Source organism: Notechis scutatus, chromosome 1 (genome assembly GCF_049901735.1).
Source record: "Notechis scutatus isolate UNSWTSFEM ecotype Mainland chromosome 1, rNotScu1.2, whole genome shotgun sequence".
NCBI classification, from domain to species: Eukaryota; Metazoa; Chordata; class Lepidosauria; order Squamata; family Elapidae; genus Notechis; species Notechis scutatus.
The window spans coordinates 85,433,280-85,460,448 of NC_142009.1; the positions used below are offsets into that span (position 1 = coordinate 85,433,280).

The 27,169-nt window shown below is 38.9% G+C and overlaps 1 protein-coding gene and 1 long non-coding RNA gene across 3 annotated transcripts in view; one reads left to right on the forward strand and one right to left on the reverse strand.

Moving 5' to 3' along the window:
- Positions 1-26,602, forward strand: part of LOC148132891 (uncharacterized) — an 88,767-nt gene extending 62,165 nt beyond the window's left edge. Inside the window, exon 4 of the long non-coding RNA XR_015750359.1 lies at positions 26,535-26,602. This is a non-coding gene — a long non-coding RNA (uncharacterized LOC148132891). The remainder of the gene's footprint in view (positions 1-26,534) is intronic.
- ESR1 (estrogen receptor 1) overlaps positions 1-27,169 on the reverse strand; it is a 256,565-nt gene that overhangs the window by 223,098 nt on the left and 6,298 nt on the right. The window contains exon 2 of one of the 2 annotated variants that reach the window (XM_087969982.1): positions 23,845-23,950. Coding sequence is in view for 1 of the 2 variants with exons in the window: in XM_026680299.2 (XP_026536084.1) it covers positions 4,003-4,008 (6 nt within the window). In the remaining variant the exon portion in view is untranslated. Of the gene's footprint in view, positions 1-4,002; positions 4,051-23,844; positions 23,951-27,169 lie in introns of those variants that run through there. The other variant, XM_026680299.2, reaches the window with a different exon arrangement.

The window sequence follows — 27,169 nt, forward strand, 5'->3', positions numbered from 1 at the left end:
AGCCTTAGAATTTACAATAACCTTGTGCATTGGATTTGCTTACCATTAAGAGTTGAAATATGGGATGATGAGATTTATATTTACTAACTAATGTTATATTTTTAGGACTCAGTTTGGATTGTTTGCTGGATTACTTATTGGATTTGTCAATAGGTGGCACCTGAGTTACAACCATAATGGAATCTTCCCATTGCATTTGTAAATCGTGACAATTGTTAATTAGATCATCCATGTGACCGATCCGATTTTACAACTTTTTTTGTGGCAGTCATTAGATAATCACCATGATCATTAAGCAAATTCTGCAGTCATTAAGCAAACCAAATAAATAAATAAATGCCAGATTTGGGCAAAAACACCATAAAACAGTCACATGACCGTACGATGCCTCAAGCAGCCGTAAATGCTGGCCAGTTGCCAGTTGGAACTTCAAATCCAAGTCATAACTATCCCCAGGGATTTCTGTCATGACTTCAAATGGACACTAAGTAACTGATCATAAGTGGAGGACTACCCACATAATTAAGAGTTGAGTTATGGGATAAAGAATTTTATATGTGTTAATGAAGAAGAGGTAAAGAGATAGTGAAATTGTTTATACTTGTAATGAGGAGAATGGAAAGTCATTTTCTTGGGGGGGGGGTTTTCCCCTATTTTTTCTTTCTTGCATCTTTTAATTTGTTTTTCTTTTTCTTTTTTCTTTACTTTGTGTTATCATTTATTATTATGACTAACAGTTTTAATAAAAATGTTATTTAAAAAGTGTTGACAGTGAAGATACTGAAGCTTCTGCCTTTTTGGATCAAAAAAGATACTCAGATGCTGAGATATGTCTATGCTTAAAAAGTTCAGGATGGTTTTTGCTGTGACATTTTTTGGAAGTAAAAATGCACTTTGAAGAAACAGGATAGAAAGACTATTGATGGTTTTGAATAGGTGTTGAAGAAAACTCTTAAGAATACCATGGATAGCCAAGAAAACCAACAGATGGATCATCAAACAGATCAATATAAAGTTCTCACTCAAGTACAAATGATCAGACTCAAATGATCCTAATTATTTGGCCTCATAATACTGGAAGAAATAGAAGAAAAAAGATAATGTCCAGCAGCAAAATGGATGGATTCCATTACCCAGTGTTGGTGCACCAAGTGCATGCTTGGTTACAACAATATATGTACTTTGGCAACTGCACCATGGATTAACAAAAAACAACAACAATTCAAATCAAGGTTTAACACATTTTATAACTGCATTTGCTACAACTGAATTCTACATTGACTCTCTACGACAACAAAAAAAAAAAATCTGAATCAAAGTAACTCATCCTCTGTATCAAGGGAGTAGGAAATCTCACTTTTATGGTGTTAGGCAAATCATTTTACATACATGGCATGGTGGCATAATGATTTTGCCCATCAGTTACAAAGCAAAACAAGTAATTATGCGGGATACCAAAGATTCTGACTGCTATGAAATTACCACTTGGCTTTGACAATATTATTGGTTTTTGCCTATACTCGGGAACATTAAAACTAGAAACGGTCTTTTAAAACCTCCTGCAGCCTGACATCTGCACCAGACAGTGAATGCTGTATTTCCTTGTTTCCTCTGCCTCTTTGTATTTTAAAGACCAGGGCCAGTCCAATACATTGGCATCCCTGAAGTATATCAGCAGATACTGTAGTTCTTGCTGATATTAAGGTATAATATCTATGTCCTTAATAAAAGTAATAGAGAATCCCAAAACAAGCTGTCCCACCCAAGCTTTAGAGTTATTTTAATCAAGGAAACTTTGTTGCCTTTTTTTATGTTGCCCCAGACATGCTGTTTAGGGAAGCCCCCCACCCCACCCCACCCCCACTCCTTAAAAGAAGGGTTACCTTTCATTGAACTGGATCTGGTAATTCTACAAAAGCCATTTTTATTGGCATGCATGGCCTACTGGTTGCTGGGTCTTGTGCACTATTTGCTGAATGACAGTAAATAGAAACTTCTGTTGCAGTTGCAACTATAAGGGCCTCCGTAATCATCTCAGATATTAATATAGTATTATCTTAATCTTGTGATTCAATCAATGCCTAACATTACAGAGCAAATGGTATCCTCCATGCGAAACAATTGAAATACTGGAATCAGTCATGGGATTAAAAAAAATTACTACCGGTTCTGTGGGCGTAGCTTGGTGTGTGTGGCATGGCTTGGTGGGTGGCTTGGTGGGTATGGCAGGGGAAGGATACTGTAAAATCCCCACTAACCTGCTTTCCAGCTCTGTTCTCCTGTGCAGGGCAACAAAAGAAGACCCAGCCGATCAGCTGGGACTCGGGAGGCAGAGAATAGATGGGGGCAGGTCCATTCAGAGGTGGTATTTGCTGGTTCTCCCAAACTTTTCAAAATTTCCGCTACCGGTTCTCCAGAACTGGTCAGAAACTGCTGAATACTAACTCTGATTGGAATGTTTCAAACAATTTCTGTTTTTAGAGACTTAGCCACTTTTTATTTTTGCCAAAGGCAATATCTCTGTAAGCTTATAAACTTTTTTATTGCTTCGCAAAGAAAACAGTCCAATAAAATATATTACATTATCTGTTTCAAATTTGGGATTCAGAAATACTGAGTTGCACTTGAAAGCTAATAGCATCAATATGACTTAGTGAAGGAAAAAAAATAGCTAAATGCAAGGAAATCTATTTGGACAGATATGTCATTTCAAAAGACCAGTGCTTATCCAAAAGAGATGTAATTGCTTTTCATACAAAAAAAACATATGAACAGTAGAAGATCATCAAATCAATTTGAGAATATATCAGGACAAATAGGGAAGAACTCCCACACAACACACACACACACACACACACCAGAATAAGATATCGTCTGCATTCATTGTTTGCTTTAGGCAAATTTTATATTTTTTATTATCTATCTATCTATCTATCTATCTATCTATCTATCTATCTATCTATCCATCCATCCATCCATCCATCCATCCATCCATCCATCCATCCATCCATCTATCTATCTATCTATCTATCTATCTATCTATCTATCTATCTATCTATCTATCTATCTGCCGTGTTTCTCATATAATAAGGCCGGGTCTTATTTTTTTTTTGAGCCCCGAAAAAATGGCTAGGGCGTCTTTTAATCCACCCCCCTTGCATCTTTGGGTAGGCGGCGACGGCTTGGATGTTGACCTCGGCGTTGGTGGGGCACTTCATATCGGGGTCAACGCAGGCAGCACCATATCCGGGTGTGCAACAAAAGTACTTCCTAATAGCAAGTCCCCCCCACCATTCCCCCCATTTCACATGTTTTAATATAGGCCTTAATTTGGGGGGAGGGACTTAATTTCATTTCATGCCTATAAAACATGCTGGGACTTCCTATTGGGGGAGGCCGTATTGTTGGAGAAACAGGGTATCTATTATATAAACACAAAAGCTACATCATTTTCAGATCTGATATTGTTTAAGTTTCTCTTAAACTAAATGTGCTAATAATTTAAGGCCAGAATTTTGAAGCCACTGAGGAATAACATGTTGTCAACTTTAGCAAATAATCCTGATTCCAACTTTATGTGCAATTGGCTAAGACTGGATCATGGGATGTTTATGATAACCATTTCCTCTCTTGCTCTTAAGGTAGAGAAGAGGTGGGAGTGCCTGTCACACAAACGCTCGGCAAGTGACAATTGTCAAGCTCTTAGACCAGATAATTGGAGGAAGATTGTTAAAACCGGCATTTCTCTGTAAATCCCAGCTTCTGAATCTCATTCCTTTAAAAAAAACACCCAATCAGCCAAATTGCAAATGCACGAGAAACATTATAAGGAAAAGTGACATTACAATAAAACTATTTTTAAAAGAAACCAGGTAAGTCTTCTTCTGAGCACCACGAGCTGTGTTTAGCCTAATAAAAGCCAGGCAAGTCATAAAAATGTAAGTCTGAGGAGCCGTGAACCCGAACAGCAGAACGTGAAAAGGCTGAACTATTCTGACTTACTTTCATCTCAGAAAGAAGTTTCCATTCCTCCTGCTGTGTTGCAATTGGCTGACCGGGTCACATGACCTTGACACTAATATAGAAAAGCTTCACCAGAGGGAGACTGAAGCAGCAGAATGCCGAGGAGTGAAAACGTGGAAGAGCTTCAAAAATCTGTATGACCCACAAACCAGATGGACCTGAACATGAAGAGTTTCTAAAAGACTCTCTGCCACATTCCAATACACTCCCTAAGCAATATCTTTCTAAAATTCCTGTTGGATCTCAACTTCCAGACTTATATTTGTCCCATCTGAATTTTGTGTTGTTATTGCAAAAGACATTTTGGAAGCTCTATCTCTTTATTGTCTCTCTGATGTTCACTGCAGTTGTTACAGCTTAATGACCCAGCACTCTGGGAGAAACTACTCAAATTACAATCACTCAGGCTATAACTAGCTAAGTGACAATGCTTGCACAAACTCATATTTATTTGATCTCCTTTTCTGCTTGTGAGAATGAGCAAATGACAAAAACTTCATATTTAATCTCTTTGATAAAACTGCCCGTTTCTTGAGGTGATCTTTGAGACCTCCTAAGTGCAAGCAATTTTGAGGTAGATTGGTTGCCATGATTAAATTCTGAAACCTCCTTCCAAGAAATGCTGCATCACTCTTTAACTTCTTTGCAAAAAGTTATTAAGAAGTCCATGAGAATTAGTTACTTCCTATTTTAATTAGTTACTGTTCGAATATTTGTTATTGCTAGATGATTATTCCCGCTTGCTGTTTTGCATATTTTCCTGCACACTAAGGATTGTTGAAAAGGTTAACTATTTGGTATATACCTGGAGAATAAATTGGACAAAAGTAATTCAAACAATTAATTTAAAACTTATTCATGTTGAGATTTATTTTAAATTTTTAAGTACAAATTTTAAAAATGTATGAATGCATGCAAAATTGTTAAAGAATCACAACACAGAGACACACACCAACAAAATTCATAATAAAAAGATGAATTAAGAATTATAAATAGAGCTCCAAAAACAATGATTTTTCAAAAGGCTTTTTTTTTTTTCTGTACCTTCTAAAACAGACAAACAAAGCCACTTAATTTCAATGTGACAAGCTATTGAGACTTTGGAAAAAGTGCAAAGAACAACAACTAGGATGATTAAAGGCCTGGAGACTAAAACGTATGAAAAATGGTTGCAGGATCTGCATTTGGCTAGTCCAGAGAAAAGAAGGACTAGGAGCGACATGATAGCCCATTCCAGTATTTGAGAGGCTTCCACAAAGAGGAGGGGGTCAATTTATTCTCCAAGCACCAAAGGCAGGACAAGAAACAATGGATGGAAACTAATCAAGGAGAGAAGCAACCTGGAATTAAGGAGAAACTTCCGAACAGTGAGGACAATTAACTAGTGGATCAACTTGCCTTCAGAAATTGTAGATGCTTCATCACTGAAGGTTTTTAAGAAGAGACTGGATAGTCACTTGCCTGAAATGGTATAGGGTCTCCTGCTTGATCAGGGGCTGGATTAGAAGACCTCCAATGTCACTTCCAACTCTATTCTGATCAATTGTATTAGCAAACTCTTACTGCAGATCAGGTACAGATAGTACTTGACTTATGGCAACCATTTAATGTTACGACAGACTGGATGTACTTATGATCTAGTTCTGAAGTTCTGGTGCCTCCCTCCTGCAGTCGTGTTGGGTGCTTGTCAATGCAATGCCCCACAGTCACATGACTGTGTTTTATATCATTTTTGGCATTTATTTCCAGCTTTTGGCAAAACTGATCCCTTATAACTATTGGTTCACTTAACAATTGCAAAAGATCACCACAAAAAATATCGTAAAAGCAGGTAGATCATGTGGCTTTATGACCCTCCCAACTTACAATCATGATGAGTAGATGCTATTATCGTTGTAAGTCGAGTATTATCTGTATAGCTTTCCAGAATAATATAATACTTTTTAGCCAATTCCTATACCTAAACAATCCATAGTTCTTGATAGAGTACCAATCATCTTGAACAATATTAGTAACCAGTAGTAGTATTCTACAGGTTCAGCCCGGTTCGGCTGAACCGGTAGTAAAAAATGCTACTGGTTCAGCCGAACCAGTATTTCTGACGATCAGCTAGGCAACAATCAGCTGTGCCGCGCGATTTAGATTGGCTAGAAAGCAGGAAATCATCAGATTTCTTGCTTTCTAGCTAATCTAAATTGTGCAGCACAGCTGATTCCCCGCTTCAAAATGCTTTTTTTTCTGCTCCCAGAAGGCTTCCCTGAGGCCCACTAGGCCAAAAATGGGGCACTGGGGGGGGGGGGTGCTGCACGCCTCCCCGTGCCCCATTTTTGCTCCCAGGAGGCTTCCCTGAGGCCCACTAGGCCAAAAATGGGGTGCAAGGGTATGCAAAAGAAAAAAAGAAAGAGAAAGAAAGAGGGAGGAACGGGAGAAAGAAAGGGAAGAATGGGAGAAAGAAAAAGAAAGAGAAAGGAAAAAAGAAAAAGAAAGAAAAAAAGAAAGGAAAGGAGGGAGGGAAAAAGGAGAGGAAGGAAGGACCACAAACCTTGGCACTAGATGCAACTTCAGAGGATGCTTTGAAACAGCACAGCAATCCAGGGCTGGAAAGTACCTGGAGGTCATCTAGTCCAACGCCCGCTCCAGAAAGTGAGTTTCTGTCTTTGAAAACCCCTCCAGTCACATGACCACCCAGTCACATGACCACATAGCCACGCCCACCAAGCCACACCCACAGAACCAGTAGTAAAAAAATTTGAAACCCACCACTGATTAATAACTCTGCTGATACCAGCCCAAACACAACCATAACAGGATAAGACTAAGCCATATTGATCTTCAGCAGCAGTTTGATTACAACCAACCAATATTAAACGTAGTCTAAATTATATGTAAACTCTTTTTTTGCATATTAACCTCAATTTAACAAAATACAAAATGGATTTCATATTGTGTAATGCAATCTTCCACTGATTTACCATTCAAGCTTGTTATTCCAAAGTCTTGATAAAAACTAACATCAAATTTACCAATTTCTTTCAGCTGAAGTTAATAGAATACTCTCTCCTACTTCTGGAAAAAGCAGATATACGTAGTTTCATTTAGGGAACTATTTCAAAAAAGTTACCAGTAAGAAAATACTAAAACTAACCTTAGATGTTAGAACAAACAACTCTCTATTTCTTGTATGTCTGCTTTTTTGTTTTTCTCAAGATTGTTAGTTCCCCTTATTTTAAATTACAGTAATGCAACTATTTCACCCTTGCTAAAAAAAAAAAAAAGAGGTAAAAATTATATTTTCTATTTTTTCTACATTTCAGTAAAGTCCCATGAAAATATCTGATCATTTAACATTTTCCCAATAAAAGCAAAGAACAGTAGCTTCAGATTTTTTAAAGTATCTATCAAATCACTTCTGTGTTGGTGCAGATGTAAACAGACCTATGATCCAAAGCACAGCACAGCACAGCCACTAGACATTTATCTAGATTCAATTTGCTTATTAGCTAGCTAAATATTTATCTACTATATAAATACCCCAAGCACCATCTAGCCAAATGCATGCTAAAATGTTCACAGGTTAAGTTTTGGGGTATTAGCTTCATCTGCTTATGATACTCAAGTTATACCCACGAATAATTTTATATTATAGCTAACTGAGCAGTTATAATAGGCAGTTTGTTTGTTTGTTTATTTATTTAATTTACATTCCCGCCTATTCATTCATGGTGACTCGAGGCGGCTTACAGAATGTAAGTTACAATAGAGAACTCTGATTCCCTATCCACTGCTCTGAGATTGCTATCAGATCTCACTGTTAATCTGTCACCTCTGTCCTGGGCCCATTGTACACTGTCAAGTGACTCTATAGTTTACACAAAAATTAATTCTTCTTCTGACTTCGTCTATAGATTTCTGAGACCAGAGTGAGGATTCTAAAAGTTTCTAAAGCATGCTGGCTTGGAAACTCTGAGAGCTGGAGTCCAGACAATTTAAAGTTGCCAATGTATCCATACAGATCTGCTGCCTCCACTGAAGAAAACTGCAGAATTCCAACAAAAGAAGAATTCCCCTGTGCAAATCTGAGATTGCAGAATGACGGTGATTGTACTTATTTCTCATATGTTATACAGGTAGTCTTCAGTTAATGACTCTGAAAATTGTAAAAGTAACTTTACAATCCTTATAGTCCTTGCCCTTACAACCATTGCAGTGGCCCTATGGTCAGGTGCTCTGGTTTTGCTAATTGTTTTCTTCCAAAAGTGCCACCGGAAAAAATTCCAGAAATGGATATAATTTCAAATAGCTAAGCTTGAAATATTTGTGGAGGCATTAAATGTGAATCGAAATCACTAGCGATGTTTGAACGTGCAAACAGCAGGAAACTACTGCTTGTGTTTAATCTTTAACTTGCCCACACTTGACGTTATCCAACTGTGAAGTTCCCCGATACTTGTAGGCTTCCTCCTGATAGTTTAGCCATTTGAATTTCCATTTCATTACTATTTATGCGTTTACCCTGGCTTATTGCTACTGCAGCACTTTTCTCTGGGCCAAATTCCACTGCTCTATCTGTAACACTAAAAACGCTTAGTGTTTCTCAAGTTTTTTCTACTGTTCTATTATACTGGGTTTCCATTTTCTTTTTTTTTCTTTTTCTTTTTTTTTTTTTTTTTTGAATCTCTTCCAGTTTTGCATCCCTGAATAATTTATTTTTGGTAATGAATCTCCTTTGATCTGCTAATTGTTATTCAATGATAATGTCCCGATAAATTCTTTTCCACAGTTCAAACGTTTGCTTTAAGGAGGCTCACTTTGTATGTTGTGATTTATAATAGGTGGCTGTAGTGTTACAATTTTCAAATACAGTACACTTTTGCCTTGTCTATTTTTTTATTTTTTATTTGATTTTTTTTAATTTGATTTGTCAATCGCTTACAAGATAATAGGTATAAGTATAAACGTGAGTAGGAATACAGGAAATGTGTACGAATAAATGGGGACGATAGGACAGGGACGGTAGGCACGATTGTGCACTTTTGCAGCCCCTTAGAAGAACAACAACCCTTGTCTACGGTTGTTCTTCTAATCATCCTACTGGTCTAAGCCCTGGTTGCCCAGCCATACCTCTTGAGTCCTGTTGCCCACTTGCTGACAGATGTCCAGAAACTCTTAACATCTGATGTGACTGATCTGGTATAAGATTCTTTTTCTGTTTTCCATCAACCATATTAAATGAGTTGATGGATACATAGTCTGACTCTTCTGCTAAGATCTGTCTAATGTGGCAATCCTTCTAGCAGAATACACTACCACCAGCATAGCTCTCAATCTCATCAGAACCACACAAGCCCCTCCCCCGCACCCATGGAACAAGGGTGTATCCATGGAGGGGACTGTTAGCATAATTATGATTGGTTGCACAGCCAGCCAGATGTTTAGACCAGATTTGACACTTTTAGCCACCTATCAAGTCCTTCCCAAGGACTTGGGATAGAAGATGTTGTTATACGATGGCATTAAAGGCCTCATTGCAGGATGTGAGCTGTTCCAAGTAAAGGTGCCTTTTGCAATTGACTGGTGGTGATGTGGTCAATGCCAATGGTATTCAAATGGTGCTCCAGGTTTTTGGGGGGAATTGCTACCCTGGAAACAATGAAGGAGGGGCTAGTGAAAACAGAGCTCAGGAGAGCTGCGTGCGGCCCTCACGAGCTCCTTTTTCACTGGCAGAGGGTTGCAAGGGGTTGTCACAGCCAAAAACGAAGCTCAGGAACTGTGGGCTCTTGCCACTCTTCGACCAATTGTTTCCTAGGGAGCATCTCTCCTTCTCTTTATTCAAGGCTAATAAGGCCTTCCATTACAACTACACCATGAGTTTTAATAGGGCAGGAAGCTGTGCAACATCTGTACACTCAGGGGTGGGATTCTACCGGTTCTGTCCATCTCTGTAGAACTGGTCGTTCTGAAGAGCAGGAGACAGAGGCCATACATAGAACCGGTTCGATGTCTGCTGCTGTTTTGGCCCACCGCCCACCGAGGCTCTTACCTGACCTTTATTTCCTGCTTTTCCAACTGCAGCTACTTTACGCGGCACAGCTGCAGTTGAAAAAGCAGGAAAAAAGGGCTTTTCCAACCGTTGCGCACTTGCACGCAGCACTGCTCAGCTGTCCGGGCAGCTCAGCAAGTCGTAAATTAAACTCGCGTGACTTGCCTCTGCGCGCACGATGCAGAGCAACAGAACCGGTAGTTACACCGGTTGGATCCCATCCCTGTGTACGCTGCTATGATTTTCCTGCCACTTGATTGCATAGACTCCATTCCATGTCTTAGTTAAACATAACCTAATAAAACCAAACACCTGAAAAATTATTACTTCTCCATTCTCCGTGTTATCATTCACCCACTTATTTAAATATGGTACTGGGGATACATTCATACATATTTTTTACTCCCATCTGTTCTGCTGAAACAAGACCTACCTCTTCTATTAAAAGATATGTGCATGTGCTTGAAACCTTTTTTTCTAAGTCACTTCCATGTGTGAATTATATTGGAAGTTATTAATTGTGTTAATTAATAATGTTGTGATTATAATGGATTTTTTTTATCCCACCTACTAACTCATTTACTCTTCATTCCATCTAACTTCAGCAGCTAAAAGGATCTATTCCCATCTACACTTCGCCATGCATGCAGAGATAAGCTGAAAGAGATATATATTTGAGGTAACACTTTCATTAGCTACAGAAAATGTCACCTTTAGGGAGAGGCATTGGAATAGACTGCAGAAAGATATGGGCTTTTGGTGTTGTTGTTTTTTTCAGAAAACCCAAGCTTAATTAGGGCAGGAAGCGATACAAACAGCAGCAATAGGTTAGTATGGGGGTGGATTAAAGAACATTTCGCTCTCTAGCCACAATTTATCTCTATTGCATAGGAAAATTTCAGTCTGCAAATGTGCTGAATTATCTTACTAGAATTTACTCTTAACTGCTGGTCTATATAGAACTTAAAAAGGAAACTGCAAAATGAGGGGGGAGACCATTATAGGGGACGGACAAAGCATTGTCCCTGTCCTGAATTTTGTAGCTGCCAAAGCTTCCAGGTTTGAAATCCCCCAATGGCTGCTTTCCTGCAACAGAACATTTAATTTGCTATTGCAGATGGCACTGGATATCTACTGTAACTTTGGGCTTAGAACAGTGGTGGCTAACCTTTTTGGGCTCCCATGCCGAAAATTGTGTACGTGCCAGTATCCAGATGGCAATGCACATGGGGGGCTCCCACGCCCCCTGTGCATGTGTACGAGATGCCCCCGCACAGGCTGTGATCTCTGCGCACCCCTGCCCCCACGCATGTGCACCAGATATCCGACAATCAGCTGGCAGGCAGGCGGGCGGGCGGCACGCATACATGCGCAGTGGGGCTCTTCTGGGTGAACTCTCACGTGCCAGCAGAAGTGGCTCTGCATGCCACTTCCGGCACGCATGCCATTGAGTCGCCATCACGGGCTTAGAAGCTAAGCACAACTGGGTTTTTTGTGGTGTGATGTGAAAGACCAGATTTGTAATGTGTAATGTGAAAGATTTTGAGGAGTTTGATGACATATTTCAATTTCTCCTTCATATTTTTAAAAAAAATGCCCTAATGGTTTGGAACTTATTCCAAAGCCAGTCTGATTGTTTTTTACTCTTGCTTGCTGAATAAAGGAAAAGGCAGGGTGGAATCTTCCCATAGTTGGATATCTGAGAAAGTCTCAGGCTTTTGGTTCCCATCCCAGAGCCATGTGATGCTCAGTCAAGGTCATGTCTTGCAGTCTTGTGGCCATGGAAGCAGGACCATGAAGTCACAGTGCCAGGTTTTGAGAGGGGGAAACCCTTAGGCTGTCATTTGTTGGGACCTTCTGCACAGAACTTAGCACTAGATACTGTGGAAATTGGCCACCCTTGGGGTATCTCTGCTGCCATTATTACGGAGCTCCTGACAACATATAAGCAATTTGGGTATCATATTGTTTAGTAAGCATGCTTATTATGGTATGCTTTTAAATCTGTTTGCTTGACTTAATAATAAAGCTTAACACCTCTTTATTTAAATAGAATAGAATAACAGAGTTGAAAGGGACCTTGGAGGTCTTCTAGCCCAACCCCCTGCTTAGGCAGGAAACCCTATACCATTTCAGACAAAGGGTTATCCAACATCTTTTTAAAAACTTCCAGTGTTGGAGCATTCACAACTTCTGGACACAAGTTGTTCCACTGATTAATTGCTTTAACTGTCAGGAAATTTCTCCTTAGTTCTAAATTGCTTCTCTCCTTGATTAGTTTCCACCCATTGCTTCTTGTCCTGCCCTCAGGTGCTTTGGAGCAGGGGTCTCCAACCTTAGCAACTTTAAGACTTGTGGACTTCAACTCTCAGAATTACTCAGCCATCTTACTAAAAATTTACTTTTAACTGCTGGTCTGTATAGAACTTAAAAAGGAAACTGCAAAATGAGGGGGGAGACCATTATAGGAGCTGGACAAACCATGGTCCCTGTCCTGAATTTTGTAGATGCCAAAGCTTCCAGGTTTGCTTTGCTGGCTGAGGAATTCTGGGAGTTTAAGTCCACAGGTCGCCACGATGTAAAAAAGATGTTGAGACTCTAGAAAGAGTGCAGAGAAGAGCAACAAAGATGATTAGGGGACTGGAGGCTAAAACATATAAAGAACAGTTGCAGGAACTGGGTATGTGTAGTCTAATGAAAAGAAGGACCAGGGGAGACACGATAGCAGTGTTCCAATATCTCAGGGGCTAATACAAAGAAGATTTGGAGGTCAAGGTATTCTACAAAGCAGGGGTCTCCAACCCTGGCAACTTAAGTCCAAGGCATTATAAAGTAGTATTAACACTTCGTGTGATCTTGATTCTATCCCTCTGTTTATGCAACCTAGAACTGTGTTGGCTTTTTTGACAGCTGCTGCACACTGCTGGCTCATATTTAAATGGTTGTCTACTAGGACTCTGAGATCCTTCTCACAGTTACTACTATTTCCTCTGTGCTCATTGTCTGAATCCCAAAGAACAAATTGCCTGGGCATCCGATCAGTGCCATGACACTTGGCAAAACAACTTACTTAAATACTATGGTAAACCATCAAGCTGACTGAAACTAGAATGGTAATTTTTTTTAAAAAAAAGCATCTTGTGAAAAGGCAAGAGCAAACTATTTTAGAACTATTGCCAAAATGTCCAGGAATTTACCAGGAGTCCATTCAATTCAAGAGTTTTCGGTTCAAAAATAAAATCTAAAATAAGCTTCTACTAAGTTCACCACATCTATTCTGAGTTTCAAAAAATTTCCTCTAACACCTTCCAAAATGATGTGGACATTCCGAAGTGCCCTTTCTACTGCCCCACAGGCCAGAAAGTAATAATAGAAAGCAGATTCTTCCCAGACCAAAATCCTTTGCCTGCTTCTATGATTTCAGAATGTACTTTCAAAGTTCTGTTTTCTCTGAGCAGCATTTTTAGATAAAGCCTCAAGACAAGTTAAAATAAGAAAACCCACAGAACTCAAGAGGGTGATTTGAATGTTCTCTCTCTTGGATGAACTGAGTCCAATTTTCAAAATCAAGGATTGTAAGAAATGAAACTAAGGACCCACCAAATTGTTGGACTCAGCAAAGCAGAAAATGGTACTTGTTCGACTATCAAAGTTTTTTTTTTTCCAGGATTGGGAAAACAATGTGTTTCTATCTACATTATTATATTTTTTGTACATTTTCGGTAATATCTAATACTCTGTGATATATGCTAACCATATCATTTAAAAAAAAACCACGAGTGCTTACTCATAGTAAACAAAAGAAAAACACTATTCCACACAATACCAGAAATATTTATGCAGAACATACTTTCTAATTAAGCATCATATTGCTTTTAAGTATAGTTTTAACTGTAAAGCTCTCGTCTTCAGCCAAAGGATTTCCTGTGCTCCGAGAGAACAGTGTTTTGTTTCATTTTATTGCATAACCATTGAAATCGTCATGCACTTCGTTCTAAGCTCAGACCAGCCATAGTCAAACTTATGAACTCCTCGCCAGTAAAAGATATGAGGAAAATACTTCAAATGCTATCCATAAGTCTTCAGAAGTAGCAGGCAAAAACAGGCCAATTTATAAGGATCTGCATGATATCTGTGTTTGCAGGCCTTAATGTTTTCTTTAGCCAAGCCTTCTCTCCCAATAGAAGGAGCAATTGTTATTGTTCTTGAAAGCACTGTGTAAAATTTGAAAACACATAGCACCAAATTAAATGTGATGGAGCATGTATTCCTCCTATTCAACATAAAGCTGGAGACAGGTAGCTAGCTAGTGAAGGAAGATAAGGGGACTTTCTGTTACAGGTGCAAAAAAACAGCTTTTTGGGTACTATGATTTGCAGAAATGAGTTGGAGAAAAATGTTGTTAAAGCAAACAACACCTCCTCATATGGGGGAAGGGGAAGGGAAGGTCCTTCATAAAGGCTGAAAACTTTGTATAATTCTGATACAGTCATACAAATGGAGGTAGAAAAATGAAATAAACAAATTTTCTTTACAAGCTCTATTGCCTATTCTACGCCGTTCTATTACCTAAGCAAAACATTTCACATTACGCTTATCTAGAGTTCATTCTGATATTTCCATTCTATTTTATCACAAAATGTATTAATTATATTTCAGTTTTCTAGCACATTATCTGGCCCACCCAAGTTTGTGTCATCTGCTACTTAATCAGAATATCAGAATAACAGGGAAGTAATTAATAAACACATTGAAGAGTACAGGAATTTGGAAAGAACTTTGTGGTGACCTATTGTCTCCATACTCCAGTTTGATGAGGAACAAATTATAACACCTTGAATATGATTTTTGAACCAGTTGTAGATCTACTTATCATGCCATCTAGCCCATGCTTCACTAGCTTACCAGTCAGAATACCATGGGCTACTTTGTCAAGCGCATTACTGAAATTAAATATATTATGAGGAGTGATTGAAAATTAATGCTTCTGATGTACTCATGACGTTCTAAAGTTCTGACATGTTCTTTAGCGTCTGTTCTGTCACATGCCAGACATTAATTATGAGAAAAGCTCAAAGGAAACCTGTAGTGAGTATGCATCTGTGTGCTTTAAACAATGCGATGTAATGGAATTTTTGACTGCCCTCCAATTGAAATTCACTATCAAATGCAGATTGTTTATAATAATAACTATATTGATCTAAATGCTAAAAAATCTCTGGGCCAACACACACACACACCCCATGAACCAGGAGGAGCTGATCTGTCTTATCAAAAACTGACTAGGTGACCTTTGATAGCAACTGACGAGTTTCACTTGAGAAAGGTTGATGAATTTATTAAGCACAATTGCTCAAAGCAAAAGTGCTGTCAAACTTGACATTTCACATATTCACATAATATGTGTGCCATATTATGTTCTTCAGTACCAGAAGGTTTGTCTAAGGTAAGTTCTTCATATGCTGATGGCAGAAATGAAAAATTGGGGAGCTGAAATTTGCCAACAATTATTATCACACCCCAAGAATGATGGTGAGAATTTTTTCACAGCATTGTGACAGCCAGCAAAACAGATTTATTACTTTGAACAAGAAATGAAAAGTAAGTTCGTGTTATATCATATCATATCTAATGTTTCTCCTGCAGGAAAAAGAAACCAAAACTGAGGCTTTGGCAGGAAAGCTATAGTCTTTGGGACACAGTATTGTTCATATGGATTCCCTTAAACCTCACTCCACTGGCTATTCTAATACAGTGGAGCCTCGGGTTGCAACCATAATCCTTTCCAGACTATGGTCACAACCCGATTTGGTCATAACCAGAAGCACGACTGTTTGCGCATGTGCAGAGAAAAAAAATGGCGCCGAAGAGGAAATTGCCACGGCAGGGGAAATTGCCCTGGCAATTTTCAGGTTTGCTTGGTCGCCACCCAAAGATCTGTTCACGACCAGAAGCAAAACTGTTCTGAAAATTCTGGTTGTCATCTGATTTGATCGTGAACAGAAGCATTCATGACCCGAGGTTCCACTGCAGTTGAATGCCCAGACATAGGAAGACATATAAATGACCCCACAAAAAAAGGTGCCAGGCTTTGAACTACCATGTCAGCAATAGAGAATCCTGAATAGGATTCGCACCGCCACATGGCATCTGCTGGGATTCTCTGTATGAAAGGGGCTTACTATCCTTCCCTCATAGTATGATCCATTCATTCAGAGAATCCCGGCAGATGCCATGTGGGGTGCGAATAGGGCATACTATTCTCCCTCAATGAAACTCAAAGAGAAGGAAGGACTCACTGGAAAGGAGCCTAATGCTGGGAAAGATTGAGGGCAATAGAAGAAAGGGGTGACAAAGAATGAGGTGGCTGGATGGAGTCACTGAAGCAGTTGGCATGAGCTTAAATGGACTCCAGGGGATGATAGAGGACAGGAAGGCCTGGAGGAATGTTGTCCATGGGGTCGCGACGGATTGGACATGACTTCACAACTAACAACAACAACAATCATCCCTCAGTGAAACTGTGGGGTACCACATCAAACTGTAGATCATATCATGACCAGCTGTAAGCTGAGGGTATCTACCGGTCCAGTATCTGATTTTTTTTAATATACATGATGCTGTGCTTCAATGGATAGATGGCCTAGACATTGGTATTTGAACACAGATCTTATTAACATTTACATTTTATTGTGTTTTATTGTTCTAGATGAAATGTTAATATACATTGCTAGTCCATATATGATATGCCATTAAATACATTAAATAATAAATAAATAGCTATTCATTGTACTACATTTCAATACTCAAAACACTGAAACAAACAGACTTCAGAAGCAGAAGCAGGAAAATTTGCTACTACAACACAATAAATAACTCACACATTACAAGACATAGACAACTGTGAAGTTGGATTTTATCGTCTTACCCCTCTATTATACAATCCATACATGCAGTGGTGGGATTCAAAAATTTTTTACTACCAGTTCTGTGGGCGTGGCTTGGTGGTGTGGCAGGGGAAGGATACTTTAAGATCTCAATTCCCACCTCACTCCAGGGATAGGATACTGCAAAATTTCCATTCCCTCCCCACTCCTGGGCGAAGGTTACTGCAAAATCCCATTCCCTTCCTACCCCACTAACCTGCTTTCCAGCTCCATTCTTCTGTGCAGGGCAACAAAAGAAGACCCAGCTGATGAGCTGGTACTTGGGAGGCAGAGAATAAATGGGGGCAGGGCCAGTCAGAGGTGATATTTGCTGGTTCTCCAAACTACTCAAAAAATTCTGCCACCAATTCTCCAGAATTGATCAGAACCTGCTGAATACCACCTCTGCATACATGGCACCGCCTATCTTCCATTGTTTTTCCACTAGAATTAGAGCAGGGGTGTGAAACTTGCAGCATCACAGTGGTGTCACATGATGTATCGCAACTTTTTTCCTCTTTGCTAAACTGGGCATGGGCGTGGCCAGTATGTGATGCATCCGGCCCCTGGGCTGCAAGTTTGATAGCCCTGAGTTAGGGCAATCAATAAATTTAAGTAAAGAAATAAAAGGAATATGTTCACAACATCCATGTCACTCAAATAAAGAGCTGGAAAGGATTGTCTGGACCTGGCTAAAGAAACGAAGTGTGAAGTTCTTTCCTAAAAGCTTCAAGAAGACTGCCCACCATTGTAAAAGTATGTGTCAAATTGTCGTAATTACAAAAGGAAGTCGATAGGGCTCATTTTAAGAAATATTTTCCTGTTTCATTTATTAAAATATTGCTATTTAAAATAAAGATATCAAAGGGGAAATGTTATTTTTCATTCATCTTTCATTTATCTATAATATTCTCCTAATCAGTTAAGGAACTTAATCAAAACATGAGAATGTTCATAGTACTTCATTACATCACGATCAAGTTCATTCATAACAATCTCCTTCCTTCCTTCCTCCCTCCCAACCTTCCTTCCTATAACCTGATATCAGCTGTAAAAATCTCCTTCATGAATTATGTTTTGTTAAAATATAAAGTTATCTAGATTAAAATCTATGTTCAACATTTTTATGCATTATTTTGAAATTCAAATAATAAGAAACACTGAAAAATAATATGGTATTGGAAAGTAAAATTTTATGTTTTGTTGTTATTACTTTGCTTGCTTTCCAACTGGATACTCATAGGATTACTAACTTAGACTTCCTGCAGCTAGTGAAACAAAGTGGACAAAAAGAAACAAGAAGAGATTATAACAAGAGAATTTGTATTTGCTTCTACATAGGCTTGGACTGGGACTGGACTGGACTGGGCTTGGCTAGTCTAGTGAAGAAAAGGACCAGGGGACACACGGTAGCAGTCTTCCAATATCTGAGGGGCTGCCACAGAGAGGAAGGGGTCAAGCTATTTTCTAAAGCGCCTGTAGGCCAGACAAGGAATAATGGATGGAAACTGAACAAGGAGAGATTTAACCTGGAAATAAGGAGAAACTTTCTGACAGTGAGAACAATCAGTCAATGGAACAGCTTGCCCTCGGAAGTTGTGGGAGCGCCATCACTTGAGACTTTCAAGAAGAGATTGGACTGCCATTTGTCATAAATGGTGTAGGGTCTCCCGCTTGGGCGGGGGGTTGGACTAGATGACCTACAAGGTCCCTTCAAACTCTGATTATCTATTATATAGTACATACCAAAAAAAAATTGACAAATGAAGAAATTCAAAGATGATAAATATTAAAATAGTAGGTGTTATGGGATAAGACTAAATAATATTTTGTTTGATTAGATGATTAATAGCCAACAGGGAATCCACAAACTTATAAAAAGCAAGGCAGATCTCTTTTATTCCTATGTTGTTCTGCTTTTGAGTGCATTGCCAACATAGGAGATTTGATCCAGATCTGTATCTTGTAAGGGTGATCAGGAAAATATTTTTCATCCTTTGTCTCCTGTCTGCAATGCAAGTTCACACTGAAACAAATATCATTATCTATAGCTGGATCAATAATAAAGAAACAAGAGCTTTCAGTTGCATGATTTTTAATAAGCAGTAGGCAGAACTTGATCCTGAGAAAGCAATTCTCTAGTTACCTTGAAACGAACTGCATAATTTGATAACTGTTTGACCATTTGATACTTTCTCTCATGTGGCATTGATTTTTCTCTTTGAAGACTGAACCCTTAAGGCTTCATCTTAGGCTATCAAATCAGATGAAAACCAGTTGAAGTAAAAAGAAATTAATTCTGTTTGAATACAAACAATTAAGCTAACCGGGTTATAGATCAGAGGTGGTATTCAGCAGGTTCTGACCAGTTCTGGAGAACCGGTAGCAGAAATTTTGAGTAATTCAGAGAACTGAATTATACCACCTCTGACTGGAGATTTTACAGTTATCCTTCCCCTGCCACACCCACCAAGCCACGCCCACATAACCGGTAGTAAAAAAATTTGAATCCCACTGCTGTTATAGATCATACCGTAAAAAATCAGATCTAACCCATATATACTGTATATTATTAAAGAGATTTTCACTTTCTTTTGCAGAATTGTATAGTGCCGTGATGGCAAACCTATGGCATGTGTGCCACAGGTGGCACGCAGAGCCATTTGTGCCAGCACACGAGCTGCTGGAAACTTACCTCACTGCACATGTGTGCGCTTCACAGCTGATTTTTCAGTCGGTTTGAGGCCTTTTTCGGCCTCCCAGAGGCTTGAAAAAAGCCATCTGCAGGCTTTTCAGGTTGAATAATAGGCCCATTTCATCACTTCCTGTAATACCAGAAGTGATGAAACGGGCCTATTATTCGTCCTGCAAAGCCTGAAGAGGCTTTTTTTCAAGTTTCTGGGAGGTCAAAAAAGGCTTCAAACCAGCCAAAAAATCAGCTGTGAGGCACAGTGCAGGTAAGGGGGTGGGGAGGATTGCATGCACACGTGCAGGGGGCGGGGCCACACGCATTGCTTTCTGGGTGCGGGCACGTGTGCAAGCGCGTGCACAATTTTTGGCACAGGAGCCCAAAAAGGTTAGCCACCACTGGTATAGTGCGGTATAGTGCAATCTGAGACTGACTGTGGTGGAAGGTTTTGTTGGGTATTCATCTTGCAAGGTAGGAAGGTATATTATACATTACTCAATTGATGAATTTTCCGATCTGAATGGTGTAATCTAAATGTGAGAGGTTCTATTATCTCCCCAAAATAAATGAACTGGTCCCAAGTCAGCTGTTATCCATGAGATTCACACCTCACCATCCATAAACTGCACTTGTTCCAAGAAAACGGAACATGTTTGGACTTATGAAGAGGGGGAAAATGAGATGAAAAGAGAGAAAGATGTTACCTTACTATCAAGTTAAGTGTTCTATGTACCTGTATAGTTCTTACAAATTTATCTTTACAGATGCTGGCATAAAACAGGGATCTCCAACCTTAGCAACTTTAAGACTTGTGGACTTCAACTCCCAGAATTTCTCAGCAAGCTTCGCTGGCTGAAGAATTCTGGGAGTTGAGGTCCACAAGCTTTAAAGTTGCCAAGGTTGGAGACCCTTGGCATAGAATGTTAACTTGGACCCAGCAAATAATAAATCATTCCCATTATTGCCTATCTTGTGGGCAACAGTTGGAAAAGAGTTCTTCTAAAACTCAAGATGACTCCATGAAACAAATCAGTAGTCCTTGATTTACAATTACAATTGACCCAAAAATTTATGTAGCTAAGCAAGACAGATGTGAAATGAGTTGTGCCCCATTTTAGGATCATTTTTTCCAGGGTTAAGAGAATCACTTAGGTGAATCGTGTAGTCATTAAGCAAATCTGGCTTCCCCCCATTGACTTTGCTTTGTCAGAGGTTCCCTAAGAAGGTTTGCAAATTACAAATTTCAAAATTGGCAAATTACAACCCCAGGACCCAGGGATCTTAAATGCATGCCATTTGCCAAGCGCCCAAAGTTTGATCACATGACTGTGGAGATGCTGAAATAGTCATAAATGTAAAAACTAGTTATAAGTCATTTTTTTCAGTGTTGTTGTAACTTCATTAAATGAAAGGTTATAAATTGAGTACTATCTAGTATATTGCAATAGACTGTATGTTCTATCTGTATGTTCTCCTTAATCCTGTGCAGTCTAAAATTCTCTCTTAGGGATGTTCAGTTAGAACCTTTTATGAGCAAGTCATCCATGATAGCTGATCTTCATTACATGAGTTCAGCTGAAATCAGTATTTTTGAACTCAGTAATTGCATTTCAAGAATTTCTTGAGCTCCTTCTTACCTCTGGGTTGATTCAGCTAAAGAACATAGCTATTTCAATTTTCAATTTTCCAAGCTTAAATCACAGATGTTTCATTTTGGAGACCTACAATCTCACTCTCCTGGGTATTTGGATTGAATACACCAACTCAAAAAAAAAAAAAAAAGCAAAAAGTTATTTGCTCATAGTTGGCTTGAAAAGCATTTTAAAAAAACCTTATAAAAATAGATTAATTTCTTTCCACAAGATTACGTACATAGAAAGGCACAGAGATCCATACATAACATAAAAAATATATTTGTCCAGCAATAGTTTTATATCTGTGATTTATAACAAAGCTTATAAGAAATGCTTATTCTTTTTTCAATATTTCATTATTTTGCTGCAAATATTTCTTCACTAAATACTATCAACTAAAAAATTAACGCAAATGATCTGCTGTGGAGAATGAAACTTCATTTGGTTTTGAGTTGTATCAAGATACATTTCTTGCCTTGCTGAAATACAGTGCATTACACTTAGGGTAAAAAAATTGTAATCCCAAATTATCCATATCTCATAAAATATATTGAAGGAAAATTGCTAAGGGTGCAATATCATTGCAGAAACTATGTCTTAGAGCAATTGTCTCATTCTTTTAGGACTGATGGGCAGATTTAAGATAACATATTGTGCATACTCACATAAAATAATTTATCAGAAGCTTGACAAAAAGGCTACCTTAAAAGCATAGCTAGTTAAAAAGCACTGATTAAAAGAATACTACCTGTTAGTATTTCCAAGTGCTCAGATACTCCTTATTAACCCTTTTTGTCCCTTTTCTGCACAGGTAGGCATACCTTTAAACAGCGCTGAGCAGGATCTGAGCATTACATTTATTTCTAACAAAATTACAGGATTTGCCTGGAGCCTGATGAGCACCAAGATAAATTACTGCAGACATGCCAGCATCTTAAGTACTAGGCTAGTGACTTCATCAGGGGTCTTCAAACTTGACAGCTTTAAGACTTGTGGACTTCAACTCCCAGAATTCCTCCTCCAGTTATGTTAGCTCAGGAATTCTGGGAGTTGATATCCACAAGTCTTAAACTTGCCAAGTTTGAAGACCCTTGCTATACATTCTCAAAGTAGAAGCAGAGAAATAATGTCAAATCCCCATTTCTGCATTTTTGAAATCTTGACTTCAGAAAGGAGTATACTTAGGACAAGCATTCATATAAATGGAGCTCAAGAATCGGTGAATCATAAATCAACTCCCAGATTTCATGATTAGATCAGCAAAATCTGGCAATTTTCCTTTCCGTTGCTTGTAAAGGAAGGGGAAGATTGTGAGGGTTTTTGTTTTTTTTTTCAAAATTAACTCTAAGAAAGCTACAACCATCTCTCCATCCCCATTTTCATCCTGGCAGATGCAACCAGCAAATAAGCAGGTGATGAAGTCAGTGGCGGTATTCTAACAGTTCGGTCCTGGTCTGCCGAGCTGGTAGCGCTGATGAGCAGCAAAGACCGAACTGGTTCTCACTGCCACTTTGCTGTTGGGCCTGCCTGCCCGGGCCCCCATACTCACCTTTATTCCCTGCTTTTAAAGCGCAGCTGCTTTGCGCGACGCAGCAGAGTGTCATGCGGCAGCTGCTGAAGCAACCGGGAGAGTGCAGGCTTGCAGGAGGTGAGTTGGAATGCCTCTGCGCCTGCACAAATGCCTCTGCACCTGCGCAAAGTGTGCATTTGGCATGCGCGCGAGCGCAAAGTGTGTGCATGTGCCCAAAGCGCGCCCACCAAGCCACACCCACTGAACTGGTGGTAAAAAAAAACTTTGAATCCCACCACTGGATGAACTGTACCTTCTACATCAGAATTAGGACTGCTTTGCTTACAAATCAACCAACCTACCAAACCATTGAGAATATTTTCTGATGGCGTCTAGGGAAATTTGAGGACTGAGAAGAAGTCTGACCTTGATGGCATTATCCAAAAAGCAGCAAAGAAAAGTCTTGGTCAAGAAGCTCCTTTCTTGGAGTTTAACAGGGGATCTTTGGGATCCAAGTTCATCAACATTTTTCTGACTTACCAAGTTATCTTTGACCGATCTGATCTATAAGGGGAAATAATTTGTCTCTCATTGGGAGAAGTGAAAGGAAGAACACCAACAGAAAGATAGAGATAGAATAGTGTGGCACTTCAAGCCTGACAGGTCACTGTAGAAATAATAGTTTGACTACATAGCATTCTTTGCCTCCAAGCCATCCTCTTGCATTCTTGCATCAAGGATGATGATCAATGAAATATAAACCAGGCAGAACTACAGTTCCCAGGAAGAGGAACTGGTAAACCAACATGAAAAATCTGTCACTAGTTATCTAAAAAGGTTCATGGAGTATAGATAGATGAAGGTAACCTGCTCATAATTGTTTCAATAAATTTGTTCATTTTCTTCAATGAATTTGTTGTTTCAGTGTACTTGTTGTCTGTACTGAGCCTGCCAGTTTGATTTTCTCTTACATTTAAACAAGAACAGATGTTGGAAGACAAATATAAAACTCATTTACTTACCTATCTTTTATCTGACTATTCCTATTCCTTGGGGAGCTCAAGGTGGCTTACGTGTGCCTTCTCTAGATTTCTTCTTTACAACAACAGACTTGTGAAGCGAGTTGTGCTGAAATATAAAAATTGACTCAAAGTCAGTCAGCTCCATGGTGAAGTGAGCAAGCGAACTTGAACTTTCCCCGGTTCCAGTTCAAAATTTTAATCACTGCTCTCCTTGCATCTGTTAACAAGATTCTACAATTGACTGATCTGGAATAGCAGCACATGGTAATGGTATATCTATTCAGCTATGCTTGCATAGCTATTGCCGTCTTTAGAAAACTGAAGGATTATATTCTGAACATTCCTGAAACATATGAGGTGGTGGTGGTAATGCATTTATCATAAAACTCAGAGTAATAATTGTTTAATCAGGCCACATATTCCAACAGTCTAAAGTATCTTTAAAAAATTCTTGATATCAAAGTTCTTGCGTATTAAAGTTTTCTTTTCTACATTCAGGATTAGCTCTATAGAGCCCTAAGGAGATCTGGCTCAGATTCCAGAATCTTCAGAATGACATTTTCAAAAAGCTGAAATAGGTCAATGTACAATGTACACTTGATTGTGTCAATATAGCATTCGTCGTACATAATGTACGCCAGCAGACAGTCCACATTTATTACTTCCCTGTTAGAGTTTCTCAGTGAGGCATTTCTGGGCCTGGTGCCCTCCACGTGCATTTGGATTATAATTCCCATAATGCTAATTGTCCTATTGAATGATATTGACTTCATATGTAAAGATTGGGTGCATTTATTTGCTTAGAATAGGTGTTTTTAAAAGAACCTGTCAGCTTAGGTATAGAAGATGACAGATTTAGCAAAGATTGCTTCCCCTATGGATGTGCAAATAATTACATCCAACCTGTAAATGGATTCTTTTTCTCATGAGCACTCAGTCCTTGGTGCTCTCTGAACTTCATTGGTTTTTCTTTGCAAAGGTTTCATTACCCAAACTAGGTAACATCATGGTGAGGTTACCTAGTTCAGGTAATGAAACATCTGCAAGGAAATAACGAAGCTCAGAGAGCACCAGGGATCTCTCATTTCAACCCCGAGCTACGAATGTTCTCCTTATTGATTCTTTTTCTCAGCTGAATAAGAACAAGTTAGAATTAACACTTACGTGTGGTTTCTAAGGCTCCATAAGTTCACTCAGTATGTAGTCTCTGATTTCTTGCCTATTAACTAGGTGTCAATTTCCAAGGCTAATAATAATGTGCATCTACTGGAAGCATTTCAATAAATCCACATGTAAATTGAGGGAAAATCAAGGAAAATGGAGGCAATACTGCCTCTCTGATTCATTTTCCATTCAGGAGACAACCAGTTTGCAAAAGAGGATCTCTTCTATCCACATACACTCTTCAAGCAAATTGAAGCTCTGGCCTTCCCAAGCTTTGGAACCACAAAGCCAATCTCCAGAGGAGAATGCCTTACATTGCAGAAAGCTTCCCTCAGTATACCTGGATACTTTGTGAAACCCCAAGGAGCTTATTTATAGTCTCTTATTCCTCCCTCTATTACTTAAGAAAAACCATCATTGTCTCATGTGACTTGACTCCTAGAAACTTCATTCACATGGTCATGTAATAGTATTTGGCAATAATAGGAAGTGGCTTGCCTTTGCCTTTTCTGGATTTTATTTTATGTTTCCATTTTATACGTCCCAATTTATTTGCCCCTGACGGTCTCCTATCCATGTACGAAACAACTCTGCTTCACTTCTCCTGAGATCAGTTCAAGTCCCTAAACTGAACTTGGGACATCTGCTCCCCTAAAAAATAGTGACTTTGCTGAAAATGTAACTGATAATACAACTTGAACTTCTATACTGGGCACTTGTGGCACTTTTAATACTAGCAGTTATCTATCCTGAGAGAACATTTCTGAGATCCTAAAATTTATTTCTAAAAAAGTGTGAACAAAATTGATTGCAGGAAAAAAAGTGTGAACAAACTTGATTGCAGGAAATACGACTTCAGCAATAGAGTGGTCAATGTCTGGAATACTCTACCCGACTCTGTAGTCTCTTCCCCAAACCCCAAAAACTTTAACCTTAGACTGTCTACTATTGACCTCACCCCTTTCCTAAAAGGTCTGTAGGGGGCGTGCATAAGCGCACCAACGTGCCTACCGTCCCTGTCCTATTGTTTCTCTTATTCTTTTATTTTTCTTATATGTACCCATTTCATGTATTCACAACTATGTATACACTTATACTTATTATCTTGTAAACAATTGGCAAATCAAATAAATAAATAAATAAAATAAATAAATAAAAGTAGGATTTTTTTCACATAAAGTGTTCTCAAAGACATGTCCAGTTCACATTTCTGTCAGTCCATTGAGGTGGTCCAAACAAACAGAACTAATTATGAATATAACACTTCATTTAACAGTAACAGAATCTTGCATGTATGAGAGTACATTTTATCTTCCTTGCTTTTACTTTCCTCCAAAACCTTCTGAGACATTTCTACCCTCGCCCCTCCTTCTGACTCAGATTTTGTTTATCAGAGCATTGTCTAGGCTACAGCTTTTCCTCCTGTCCCCCAAAGGTCTTTTTTTTTTTAAATGCTGCCTTTTTTCATGTACAACTCAAGGAGGCAGACATACCAATAGTTCTTCCTTCTCTTATTTTCCCCACAGCAACAACCCTGTGAGGTAAGTTGGGCTGAGAGAAAATGACTGGCCCATGATCACTCAACCAACTTTCATGCCTAAGGTGAGACTAGAACTCACAGTCTCCTGGTTTCTAGGAGAGCACCTTAACCACTACACCAAAGTGGCTTTCTATATACCATTACAATTTCCAGCCACCACAGCTTTTTTTCAGTAGGCTTTTTGGGAAGTAACAACTTCATATATGTATACATTTCAGTTGTGCCCTTCCATATATCAGCATGGCAACACAAAGATATAAATCATGAGCTTCATTGTTTACCATTTTGCTTTCTGCCTGGGGAAACTACTTTATTCCTGTATGAAACCAGCAGAATCAATGATACTACATCCCACCACATACAAAATATACAAACAAAACACAGAGTTTGAGGTAAAGCCTGCAACAGGATTTTAATCATTGCCAGAAGGTGATAGTTCTCAGGTTTAGGCCTTGGGGGGGACTTCTTAGAAGTAAAATCATTTTTAGTGCTGACTTGTTAATAATTTTGATTATTTAATTAATTGGTTATTTGCCATTAAGTCATTTTCAACTCCTAGCAAATACATTAAAGCCTTCTCCAGAGAATTAGGTCTTTCTGTAATGTGTCCAAAACAGGGAG